This window comes from Pleurodeles waltl, chromosome 9 (genome assembly GCF_031143425.1).
Source record: "Pleurodeles waltl isolate 20211129_DDA chromosome 9, aPleWal1.hap1.20221129, whole genome shotgun sequence".
In the NCBI taxonomy this organism is placed as follows: Eukaryota; Metazoa; Chordata; class Amphibia; order Caudata; family Salamandridae; genus Pleurodeles; species Pleurodeles waltl.
The window spans coordinates 974356365-974369627 of NC_090448.1; the positions used below are offsets into that span (position 1 = coordinate 974356365).

The 13263-nt window shown below is 44.7% G+C and overlaps 1 protein-coding gene across 1 annotated transcript in view; it reads left to right on the forward strand.

The window, feature by feature from the left end:
• Positions 1-12821, forward strand: part of TMED8 (transmembrane p24 trafficking protein family member 8) — an 84383-nt gene extending 71562 nt beyond the window's left edge. Inside the window, exon 7 of the mRNA XM_069207652.1 lies at positions 5591-12821. Coding sequence (XP_069063753.1) covers positions 5591-5808 — 218 coding nt within the window. The 3' untranslated portion in view covers positions 5809-12821. The remainder of the gene's footprint in view (positions 1-5590) is intronic.
• Positions 12822-13263: the final 442 nt, after the last annotated feature.

A 13263-nucleotide genomic window follows, 5' to 3' on the forward strand; every position in this document is an offset into this window, starting at 1 on the left:
TATGGAGCACGCCGTAGAGGCGGGGAAGATTAGGCTTAGTGCTCCTATTTGGAATAACGCCTGACTAGTCGGGGTGGATAAGCGCGGTAATCACCCCCTGAGTCTGGATGGCAGGGCCATAGCCAACACTTTGACCTCCACATTCAACAGAGAGATCGGTCTGTAGGAGCCACACTCCGTTGGCAGCTTACCCTCCTTGTGCACCACTACTTTTTGTTGCGGTTCTTTGATCTTCCGATAGGCTTCCTCAATGATATGATTCTCTCAACATGTCCAACATTGGCTTAACAATAACACTGCCTAACCCCACTTACATCTCAATTGTAGGCTGTTAGGACCTGGAGCTTTTGCCGATTGTATGCCTCTTCTGTCCCTTTCCTCCTCAGTGAACTGTCGGTAAGGAATGTCTTTTAAAAAAGTATACACAGTCCTCCCCCGACATTCTAGCATTGGATGCATATATGCCCTTGTATTACGTTGCAAATGTTTCTGCAAAAGCCGCGCTCGTTGTCTGCAGTGCCCCATCCTCAGAGTGCACACTGTGCACTCAAGACTGCTCCCTGCCCCGTCCTTTCCAGCTGTGCCAGTAATTTATTAGCCTGTTCTCCTACATCACATAGCCTACGCTGCATCGAAAGGGCATGTTTGCGTACCTGATTCTCTGCCAGCACTCTTAACTCCTGCTGACGCAACCTTAATTTATGGTGTTCCGCCGACTTCCCCGAATCCCAGACCTTCTCCTCCAGTCAGGCTAAATCCCTTTCTATGACCGTACATTCTAGTTGAGTTTCTTTCCTTCGTGCTCCAATTATGGCTTGTGCCTGCCTCCTTATAACGGACTTGAAGGTCTCCCATATAACTCCTTACGAGGAGACCAAGCCCTGATTTTCTTTAAAATAAGGCTCTGTTCCTTCCCTACATTTTCCCTGGATCTCCCTGTCTCTGACTCCACGCATCCAAGCGAGGTGGCAACCTGAAGTCTCTTGAGGGCCCCTTAACTGGAACCCCCCCCCCCTCCTCCAGAACCAGAGTGCCTGTAGGGAGGCTCACCAGAAGATCCCCATATCCAGGAAAGTGACATCCTGGAGTCGAGGTGGGACAAACAATGAGCAAAGGTTCAGTGTTGTGCTCTCCCAAGTGTTGGACGGTGCCACATAGTGCCCTGCTACATCCTCCCAAACCTGGTGAATGAGAAAAAGGCCACTGATTTTCTTAATAAGGATTCCCACCCTTCTTGAGTCCGTAGTGTAGCCAGAATGTGCTCTTAGTATGTATCCAAACCTATCTAGGGCCTTATAGTTCCACTTGAGATGGGTTTCCTGCATCAGTATAATGTCTGGGGCGTGACGCTTCAAGTATTGTAGGACCAGTGTGCATTTCACCAAGCTACCAAGGCCATTGACGTTCTATGACCAGATAGTTAGGTTTGTGTTCATGGTGTAAGGCATTCATTTTGGTCCATGTCCATGACAGGATATCTGGTTCACTAAGTGTGGTTCCTCTCACCCCACTATGGCCTATGCTGAGTCTCAATGCCAGGCAATTCCCCTCCAACCTCAAAAATATGGAAACCGAAAACATAATAGCATTAAACCAGAATAAAAGAACAATTCCACCTCCCTCCCCCCCCAAACTCCACCATCCCTGCTACCCAGCTGAGTGAGTTATAACATTCCCACCCCAACATGCAGAGCGCCTGTCGCCCCAAACCATACATTCTTTATTTAGGGTGAGCCATCGCCTGCTCAATACACAATGGATATTAGAGCATATAACATTCGAGTCCACTCCCCCTAGAAATCAAGAATACATCCCATCCACCTTTGATCACTGGACCAATTCTCTCGGGCCCATCTGCCCCCTCTGTCTCTTGCTGTGGAGGCAAGTCCCCAATGCATGTTGCCCACCTTTTCTCTGCAGCCAAGTCGTCCCTCATGAGTCCCTTGCGTTGTGCTTCATCTGGTGCTTCCCCAGGAAGGTAGCGGGACCTCCATTCATCCTTTCAGCTTGCCCAGGCAGGTTCTTTTGACTCTTGCCCACAACCCTTCCCCCTCCAGCGAGTCCCACGCCTCCTCCGGGGACACAAAATGCCACGTCTTCCTATCTGCCACCACTTGCAACCTTTCACCTCCTTGGCTCGCATTGCCTTTTTGACATCCTCAAAGCATTTCCTTTGACGCTTCACCTGAAGGGTGAAGTCAGGGAGAGGGGGGGGAAGGCGGATCACTGCAATGTCTACCAACAAGTCCCCATGTGACCTAGCTGCCTACAGTATTGCATCTCTGTCTCTATAATTCAGGATCCTGGCAATGAACGTTCGCAGTGGGGCTCCCGGCTTAGGAGGCAGGCCGGCATCCTGTGCACCCTCTCGACTGTGAAGAAATTCAACAATCTCTTTGGCTGCAGCTTGCTAAATATAAGATCCACAACAAACAGATCTACACTGGGGCCCTCCATGCCCTTCGGTACACCAGCTATCCAAATATTATTGCATCTGGCACTGCCCTCCTAGTCCTCCATCTGGGCTGCCATTGCCGAAGTTTGCTTTGTGAGGGACCGAACCTGTTCCTCTAGCTTCATCGTGGTCGAGAGCAGTCCCTCAATATGTCTCTCCATGGCCACCATCACCTCAGATATGTTCCCAAAATCTGCCCTCAACAGATTGACCTCCAGCGTCACTGTGTCCAGTTTAGGCTCAATGGGCAAGATTGAGCCTCTGAGATCTGGAATGGCAGCCATTATGGAGCTTAGAGATGGTTTCCCACTCTGTATTGGGCACACTTCAGGCGCATCGCCCCTCAGGCTGCCTTGCTGTCCCCCAGAGGCTGCCATCTTCACTCCGTACCTGTCCAGTCTTTTAACTTGCAACAATTTGGTCTGCTTTCCCTTGACCATGACCCAGTGATACTGTCCCTTCCCGCACTTCTCACTGGAACGTCCCAGACGCAGCTGCCTCCTTCTGTCCTGGGACTTCCTGATGCTCGCTTGTGTCCCTAATGGAGGCCAAATCCCTTTTCCCTTGTGCATAGACTGAATATATTGGAGGGGGGGGCTCTTTTCCCTGTTTATAGGCTGAGCTTCCATTCACAGGACCTCCTAGGGGGCAGTCATCCAGTCTTCCACGCTGTGGTCTCTGTCCTCAATGATAGCCGGTGGGGGAAAGGGGCAGGCGGGAACTCGGCACTGCTCACTGGGCTTAATATGGGCAGTGTTTACCGTCTGCTGCTTCCCCTCCGCCAATAGCAGTTCTTCTCACTCAGCCCCGCTGAGTCCCCTCATGGCCTCCTGAGAGCTGGCTCTGCTCCTGGTTCCCCTCGGCCACTCCGTCAACAAGGGGGGGGGGGGACTATTCACTTCCCCACTCTAATAAGACCTCATCTCTGGTGCACCCCTTCCCCCCACGCTCTGTCACCAAAACTGCCGGAGGCCCTTGGGCCCCCCATCCGCCACTCAACCCCGATCACTGTTCCTCCCGTCTCCAGGCACCCCCACCAAACCGAATGCCAGAGGAATGTTCTCCTTCCTCTGTAACACCGCTTCAGCTGGCTGCCACTCACAACCGATCAATCGTTCAATTCCGCTCTGACCGCCTTCTTGGCCAGGGGCGCCGAGTGCCTGGATGTCTCCTATCTGGCACCAGGCCGATCACCGCCAGTCCAGCACTACCATGGCATGCCCATGCCGTTCAGGATCCTCACTGTTGTCCATGGTGGTTGGTTATGGCAGAGTATGTAACGCATTAAAGGGGAGTATGAGCAGGCAATATCAGAGCTGGCTCAGCCTGCAGCCATCTTTGCCGGCAGCTGGCCACGCCTCTTGACTTCTGATTCTTGATCATAAATGTTACTTTGGTTGTACTGATCATTTATTTTGTAGCCTGGTGGTGTGCTTCATACACTCTTAGCATACAGTGCATTTACAGCTCGGTGCAAGCTAGAAGAACTGCATCTCCAGCAAATAGGGGCACATGCTCCTCATAGCTTTAAGTCTGGTAGATGGTCAGCAACATAAGTGGATTGTCAGCAGATTAATTTATACATACATTAAAGAGGAGCGGCGGAATACCACATTTGTACTGCCTTGTTTCAGCATTCTAGTGGCCAGTGTATACAGGAACATCATTTCTTCAGTTGTCTGTTACTTTACCTCTGTGCGCTAAACACTCAAAGAAGGGTCATGGCTTGCAGTCCACCCTAAATGATCCTCCTTTTTGCTTGCAGTGGAGCTAGGTCAACAAATCTACATTCCAGTTTCTTCAAGGCAACATGATCAAACAGGCCCAGCGGCAGATATCTGTAGACTCCTCAAGGAGAAAGTCAACTGCCTTCTTTTTGGTGTCTTAGTCTTGATGAAGGTTCTGGTCAGTGCAGAGCATTTCCATGTTATACGCAGGATGTCTGCCTCTACCCAATCCCATAGGACCACCCTCTGAGCAGGTACCAAAGATTCTGGATAAACTGACCAGGATCCGGCATGTTTGATAGAAGAATTAAACTGCAGCAGTTTAAGCGTATGCTAGATACATTTGCCAAAACCACGTAACATTCAGCATCACCTGCTTCTCTCATTATTTCCAGCGACAATTTTTCTCTTAGACTAGCCAGTGAATTATCTGGATAAGAAAAATGATCCATAGTGAATGTGTAATCCTTACATAATCTCTACGAGACCCTTGGTCTCTAATCCTTTTATCACCACTGCCTGAGATTCTGTGACGAAAGTACGGAAGTGGAAATAGCTGGGCAGGCAAGTCAGAGTTGGAATAGTGTCACAGAACCCCATGCTCCCTCCCCCACCCACTGCCTCCAGGAACCATTTGGTTGTAGTTTATAATGTCCTTGTGAAATTAGCTTACTGTTGATTTGCCTGTGTTTGCATTATACAAAAGACAACCGCTTAATCTGTCTTTCTGCCACCTGCTTCCTAAAACACAGTATTTGTGAGTCAAAAGTGCAATTCAAATGTATTGGTCTCCATGACAATGTCACATAATGTTTCCCTTTAAGTAAATGTTGCTTATAATCATTGTGTAAGTTTGTGTTCCAGATGTCAGATCTACTTTAGGTATATTCTCCTTGTTTTTAGTTTGCATTAAGATCTCAACACAAAATCTGACAAAGTATCATTTGTGTCTATCCAAGGATGCTCAAAAATAGATGTTTCAAATAAATAATATATTCACTGGCTGTAATAACGCTAGGTGTATGTCTGTTTCCATCCTCTCTCTTGCTCTTCCGTTTTCCCTTGTTCTCCCCTTTGCCATTGCTGACTTTTACCCTATCCTTATTTTTCTAACCCTCCCCTCTTTCACTTCCCTTTGCCCCCCTTTCCTATTACTTTTCCTTTAATGCCGCTGCTTCTCATCCCTCCTTTTGCTTTTCCTTTTCTTCATAACCGTCGCCCATGAACTTTTCTGTTTTTCTCTCCTCGTTTTCTTCTTCTACTCCTGCCTTGCTCTCCATTGTATTGCTTGCTCGCCATCCTCTTTCCTTTAATCTCTTCTTCACTTTCCAATTCCCCTTCTTTTTCCACTTCCACTTCCACTTCTTCCTCTGTGCTCTTCCTTTCCTGTGTGTCCTCTCAAACACAGGGCACGTTCCTGTTGGAGACGTTGAACGAGGCTCGAAGAGTCGCCTGCGGAACCGGTACGGGGAGATCATGCCGGTGTACCGCCGAGACAGTCACCGCGAAGTGCAGGCTGGCAGTCATGACTACCCTGGAGAAGGAATCTATCTGCTAAAGCTTGACAATTCATATTCCCTGCTGCGCAACAAGATGCTGTACTTTCACGTATATTACACCAGCTGAGACCAGCGTTTGTGTAGTGAGGGCAACTCCAGGGGTGGGGGGGAGTTTGGAGGGACTCTGTCCAGGACCTGAATTGGTTCACCACCAGCAGGAGCTGATGGTGAGGGTTTGGCTTTGCTGTCTGGTAGGTTGGTAATGTGCCATTACCCTTCTGGACATCAGTTTCGACAGAGGGCTAATCACCCATATTTTAAAATCTGGCTCTGCTTTTCTCCTCTAGGAAGAATTAGAATAAGTTGTGGGGAGCAGAAAGAGGAGGAACTGCAGCTCCAGCATAGAATGAAGAGACTTAATAGAATTTCCTGCTGGCTGAGGGGGTACTCATAGCTTGTTAGAAGCTGTGCAGTCTCCTTTGCACAAGAGGAGGAATACACTCCCGGAGCACCACTCAAACCTCTCAACTCATTTACTTTCAGGTTCCTGATAAGTCTCCTACCACCAAACTCATTCTGCCCAAACAAATAGGTCAAGTTCTTTGCCGTGCTGTGCCACAAGCCCATTTTGTCTCCACCACCTGGAGATACGTCGATAAGTTGCACTTAGAAAACAGTCTCCAGAAGCTTTTCCATCTGCTGCTGCTCAATGCACCTGGAAGCTGATCAGTACTCCGAGGAGCAAGCTGTGCCAGAAAGGGCTGGGGAGGCTGGAGTGGGGTCGAGAGAGGGGTCTGCAGGAATGGTGTATGGTTCTGCAGGAAACTGTGGAACTTTTGTGAACTATATACATTACCACGTATGAATAGGAGCTCTCATTTTGTATATTCAAATTGGTTCTCTTTCCAGTCTTCATAGTGTGTGTCTGGACCCTCATGGGGATGTATTGATGAATGATCACGAGCCACTCTCCTTGGAATAGATGATCAAGCGTCTCCAGGTGACGTGATATGCATATCAGATGTATATATTTGTACCCTCACTTTCGCTGGGTCTGTCCCCATCTCATTTGCTCAGTGGCCCTCGGAGCACGGCAGTGCTCATTGCGTTTCCGAAATATGGGAATGTTTTCAAAGGATGAAAGCTTTGGTGGTGGATACTGTGATGGAGGAAACTTGTTTTAAAGGGAAAGGACAATCAGTGTAAATATGTTTTTGCCTATGTGTGATATTCAGTTGCATCTTCATATTATTATGTACTTTTCTTGGCCTAATCCTTATTTGTTATTTGCAAAACCTTTTTAAGATAATATGCATTTAAAAAACATCATTGGAAGTGTCGTCCAGTGGTTCCCCCGACAAAATATCAAAACACAGGAATCTGGGGAGCTAGTTACGAAAAGTTTGTGATTGACAAAAATGTGGGCCAGTGGAGCGCGTAGATAAAGAAGTTCGATGCAATGTAGATTAAATGTAATCATCTAGGATTCCATCACGTGTTTGAAGTCTGTGCAAAATTGTGCAGCCTCTTTACTGAAATGAATGCTGCACTTGCTGCAGAAACAATGGCCACCTTCCGATTTCAGGTATGAAAGTTTACCAGGAAACAGGGCCCATCAGTGGATATAGCCTGTGTTTTCTTTTTAATGAAATTCTGGGTCATGTGTTTTTTTGAGTGGTGATAGACAGGCACTACTCTGCTACAGTAGTGGAACATGCCTGTATTTTTATTAACCTGGCTGCCAAGACCGTTCACTGTTTGCTGCAGCAAGGATGCACATAGAGGATATATGCTTTTCTGCAGTAAAATTAGAATCTTGATAGAAACGTGCACATAAAGCGGCTGACAGGTTTATAGGGAAATCTTATGATTTTTAGGTCTTGCTTAACACCGTGCATGAGCTGTCTCTTGCAAGGTATTGTGCTAACCTATGGTGGGCTTGGAGACTACCTATTGTTTACCATTGATTGTCCTCATTGTCACTGTCATTTTCTTGCATCTGAATTGGTGGTTTGTATGGGCTTTACTTCCCTGTCATGAGTTTGTCCTTCCCCTGGAGCATGTACTCATTACCGTGTCTTTACACTGTGGTTTTTTGTTTTTTTTGGTGCTACTTTTTTCTTTTGAGTTAAGCACTATACAAGAGTACTTGTGTTTTCCGGCGTCTCCCTCGTGTGCCTCTGTGGCCCTCTTGTCTCCGTGTTGCCCTGTCTCACTGTGTGCTCCTCTGCCCCCTTGTCTCTGTGTTGCTGTGTCTTGCAGTGCACCTTTTTGCCCCCTCCCCTTGCCCCTGACCTGTCTCCATGCTGCATTGTTTCTCTGTGTGCTCTCTGCCTCTCCTGTGTTATTTCCATTACTTGTAATGCTTCCCTCATCTTAGTTTTGGTCTCTCTATTTTGCTCTGCCTCGCAGCATGCTTCTGTGCCTCTCCTGTGGGTGTTTCCTGGCCCCTGTTGCTCCCAGTTGCCAGCATCAACTGTTTTGCCTTCCTGTCTGTGTACCCCGTTTGCTTCTGTGCCCCTTCCTTGCGTTCTTTTTGCATTTTAGTTACAAATTTAATTCAGATTAGTAACTAAGAATATTTTTCAAAAGTCCCTACGTCATTTTGTAGGCATGTGTGCGCACGTGCCTATAGTTCTTCAGCCATGCAGCACATCATCATGGATGTTGTGCAGCACGACTAAAACCCATTGGAACAGCCAGTAGGTCCCAAAGGCGTAACCTATTGGCTTTCCCAATGCTTATTGTGTAGGCCATTGCATCAGAAGGGCCAAGTGTTCTACTTGCTTTGTAATGGGTAAATCCGGGCTACGTTACAGAGTTTGTGTTAGTAACAAACGTCATTTAGAAATGAGAAAATCCAGTTTCTGGCTATTCAGACTTTGTTTGGGATGCAGGTCAGGTTTGAGGTCCACTGCAGGGCATTGTGTGTACCACAATATTTGAACAGCATGTGTCCTGCAGTTGATTCTGAAGATATATTAGTATGTGAAGCACTGGAGTAGCAGGAGATGGTGTAAAATATGACTGGATAGAAGCGGATTGGCAGACATGGTTTTGGTCTTAATGGCAGACTAGCAAATGGTAGAGTACCACCTTATTGTGGCTTTAATCTCACCCGAAAGATCTGCGAACTAAAACGTCCTTAACCACTCAAGCATAAACAAACCAAAAGTGATGGCATCAGGCTGCAGCTTCAGTCATAAAATACTCTGGAGGTAACCAAAGATGGATTATATACTTGTAAAGTATCATTCTACGAGTAAAGAACACTTTCACAGTATAAATGTGTTCACACCACCTTCAAAAGTGATCTCAGAGGCTGTTTGATGCCTGCCAGGTCCTGGTAAGGAATTGTCAAATCTAGAGTAGACCTCCGCTTTGACTCTGAGCTCTCATGTAGGATCAGATATACAACCTGAATGGGTGTCAAAAAGTGTGAATCTGTGTTGCTCCACACAATTTCTAGGCATATTGGATGTTTACTTTTAAAACAACAAATTTATCCCTTAATAGATCTTAACCTTTATTGCAGAACATCTTAAGAAAGCTGCACTTATGGGACTCGCTTATTGTGTGTTTGTACATGTTCATTGTTGTAGAATGTAGGTAGTATTACTCCTGTGTCTGTTTCCTTCTGCCTTATTATTGAGATGTTCTATAGAAGCAAGAGGGCACAGCAGCAGATTTGCATAGCACAAAGTATAACATTGATTTGAAAGCCCTGAACCAAACGTGACTGCACCGGTGCTCTGTGACATTTTACATGTCTTTCAACTTACTGTCCTGGAGTAAAAGCACTCTGCATTCCTGTATTCGTTTGGTAGTTTGATGTAAGTTAAGTCTTCAAGCCCTGCTTACTCTGTCCACTTCTTCTCATCTCATGGTCATTCAGAATCAAGATATGCTGCTTATTCCTGAGACGAGCTAGCTTTATACTCCTGCTTCTCGGAGATTGATTTGAGAACTAGAAGTCCTGTACCATTTTTGACCTCCTTTTCTTGTCTTTCTTCTCAAGGAGATCTTCCAAGACGATCTCCCCAATTAAAGTCAGTTATCATCTGTTCCAGAAGGAATAACTGTCCTCAATAGACTTTAAAGGTGTGTGTGGTGTATTTCCATATTCCCATCTGGCAGCCATATAGAAGGTACTACCTGCTTGTGGCTTTGTATCAGTACAAAAATGCTCTTAATGCTCTACCCTATTAAGTCTTAACTGTGGTTATAGCAATTATGCCATCCATTTGAAATACTGGAGTGTGTGTGTATATACATACATACTTGTGCCACATATCACACAGAAACACACTCACACCCAGCCCCCACCCCACTTGCATACTCCCAACTTGAAGACTGGCAGGTGACGATCTAGTCTGCTCTGGGAACATTAGACTTATCTGAACTGTTAAATGGGCCCAGAAGGGGATACCTGAATTTCCATCTCAGGAAGGGTACCTTAATATCGATCTGTGGGAACTCTTAGACCGGAAATGGTAAAATGTGGCTAACTATGTGGTTGGAATGTCAGACCTCACCATGAGATGTGTTTGACAATTTACTTTGTCAAATACATCTCAAATGTGTTCAATACTGTTAGGATTTATGTGACATTCTGGGTCCCTTGTATGTTCCCAGCATACCAGTACATTCCCATAAATATCTTTAAGATAAAAAAACAGCCTTAGCACTTGAAGGCTGTCCTCCTGAGAAGTACCAATGCAACGTTTTATAGAACCAAAAAGTTGTGTTATGTGAATAATCTATGTATGCTGGCTGTGAAATCTTATTGCACTCTTTCAACATCTGGGCCACCGGGCAGGTGAGGATCTAGTCTGCCCTGCGAACATTGGCGTTCTTTCCACTATTGAATGGGACCAGGACAGGATACCTGAATACACATCCCAGGAACATCTCCGGCATGGATTGGTAAAATGTCTAACAACGCGTTTGTAAAACCAGGTCTCACCATGGGATGTCTTTGACATATTTGTTAAAATTGTGTGTGTGTGTGTGTGTGTGTGTGTGTGTGTGAGATATATATCTATATATATATATATATATATATATATATATATATATATATATATATCCTTGTATGTTCCTAGCAGACCACCACTTTCCCCATAAACATGTTTAAGTTAAAACTACTCTTAGCACTTGGAAGGCTTTTCTCCTGAACAGTATCACTGCAAAGTTTCATAGAAATGTACTCAAGTGAATAATCTATGTATGCTGGCTGTGCAGCTGTTTCTGCACTCTTTGTACAAGAAATTATTCCACCCACCTAATATACAAAATATGCCAATGAGAGCATCAACAAATTCTCATTATGCATTTTGGTACCTTGTTACATGTAAGAAGGCACCTCTTCACTTCCAAAGTCAATACAAAGTGTACCCTTTTCACTCCTAGATGGATAAGGAGACCGACTATCCAGAGAAGAGCTCTTGGCTTCTAGTTTGATAAATAGTGTGCCGAGCAGTGAACAGACCTTACTTGCCACAAGTGATGTGCTTAATCCAGACACGTTGACATCTATTACTTCCAGTACTCACTTGGATATCCTTTCGGTTTTGTTTGAATGTTTACCATAGGGACAAGTCCCAGAATTGTTTTGCAAGCATATGAAGTATGCACCAAGGCAGCCTCACTCTTTACTACAACATGTGCCTTCGGAAGAAATAGGCAAAGCAGCCACATGGACTTTGCCATAAAGCTTTTGTAAACATGACAGATTGGAGATTTGTTCTGAGATGATGCTCGGTTTGACCAAGCTAATCTTTAGAAAATATTTGACTGGAACTAGATCTTAATTGGAGGTTACTGTTTTCAATTGTGATTTTGAATGCTTCATTGGGAAGATTACAATGAGGCGGATATGGGGTTGGCATGTATAAGTTACTCACTGGAATGACTCATGAACTGCCAGTCCTCTTTGTTTAAAGCGGCACATCTCCCATCTCTGACCTCTGCCCCAATATCTTTGTGTGGAAATGGGAAATTCATCTGAAATCTTGTGGAGGTGATTGGCTTGTGTCAGAGCTTCCAAAGCGGCATGCAGTGCTGTGCGAAAGGGCCCTAGTCAGTGCCTCTATATAGCTGATGCCTCCTAATTGTCCAAAAGGGAGTGATAGGACTGAAAATACAAAAGCCATTAACGGAGAGAGTAGAATCAGTGACAGACAGATTGACCTTTATAGATGTGGAAAGAATGTCCAAACAGGCCAACAAGACCAGAAGTTACAGTCATATCTCAGCCTAAGCTTGTGTCGTCCTGTCATATATATTCCCCTTTCCTCCTTAATTCATCGCTGTTTAGAAATCAGTAAGCCCATTGCCCTTTGCGAGGGTATTTCCTGGAAAATGTCAGTTTGTAAAAGAGCGACACCTTGTAGAACGTTCAATTTCTATTTCAAATAAAAGCAAAAAAAAACTTTTGCGAATGGCCTACTATTGATCATGCAATTTACACTAGTTAAACTGTTTGTTTTAATTGATTAATTTGCCATTGCGAAGTATACCCACTTGCTGAAAACCACTGTTTTGAAATATATGTTTGCACCCTTCGGTTGGATCTTTCGAGGACCACTATCACATGCGGTGTAAAATTCACTATCCAAGTATTTGCCATGTTGGTGTGATTTTTAAAAGGGCAAATCTATGATTCTTCAATGGAAGGGATTGCATTTCACATCTCTGTGTTTCTTTGACCTCTCTGTGTCTAATCCCCTGAAGCATTTTATAAAGACATCTAGCCCACACAGTGTTAGAAACCGAATACTTTTACTTTTTCACCCTCGATACTGTCATTGTCATTTTTACCATGCCCTGCAGGAAATCACGAGTAATGTTTTTAGTGCCTCCGATTCGTGAAATAGCTGCATACTTAAGGTGTTGTGTCAAGATTTATATACGTATATATAATAATAGACGTAAATATATTTATATTTTATTTCATCAGGAGTTGGACTAAATGTTTTAATGGCATTGCGCACACTTTTAAAAGAGTTGACTATATATTTATAGATTGGTCACTTTTGTCTCTGTATATTTATATGTTGAACAGTTGTTGTGATTTTTGTCTTTAGTTTTTATTTTTGTTCCACTTGTAGATGTTTGTGAATAAACTTTTTCACCCGAGTATGTTTCTCTTCTTAAAACGAGGGATAGGTGCTTGTTTTCTTGAGTTGACTGGGGACTGTAGTTTCATACTTTCCTTATGCAGAAAATGGGCACAGCCATTGTATTGGCAGTGCCGGCAGCATAAATTATCTTCATATAGTGGTCAAATGCAGCGTGGGTGGCAGTAGTTTGAGGCTGTCGCACACAAGCAATCCAGCACCATAGCAAGCTTCCCTCGCTTACAAAACCGGTACAGCACGTTTTCTGTCTCAATTTCTAATTCACTTTATGCCTGGTCTTTCTCACTGTTTTGTCTGATTGCTCTTACTCTTTGTCTGGTCTTTTTCAGTTTATCTTTCATATTCTGCTCAACTTAGTATTATTACTCTAAGTAGACCCCATGAAACCAAGAAGTATGTACATAACTCCTAGACAGTTTATATAAAAAAAATCTACACTT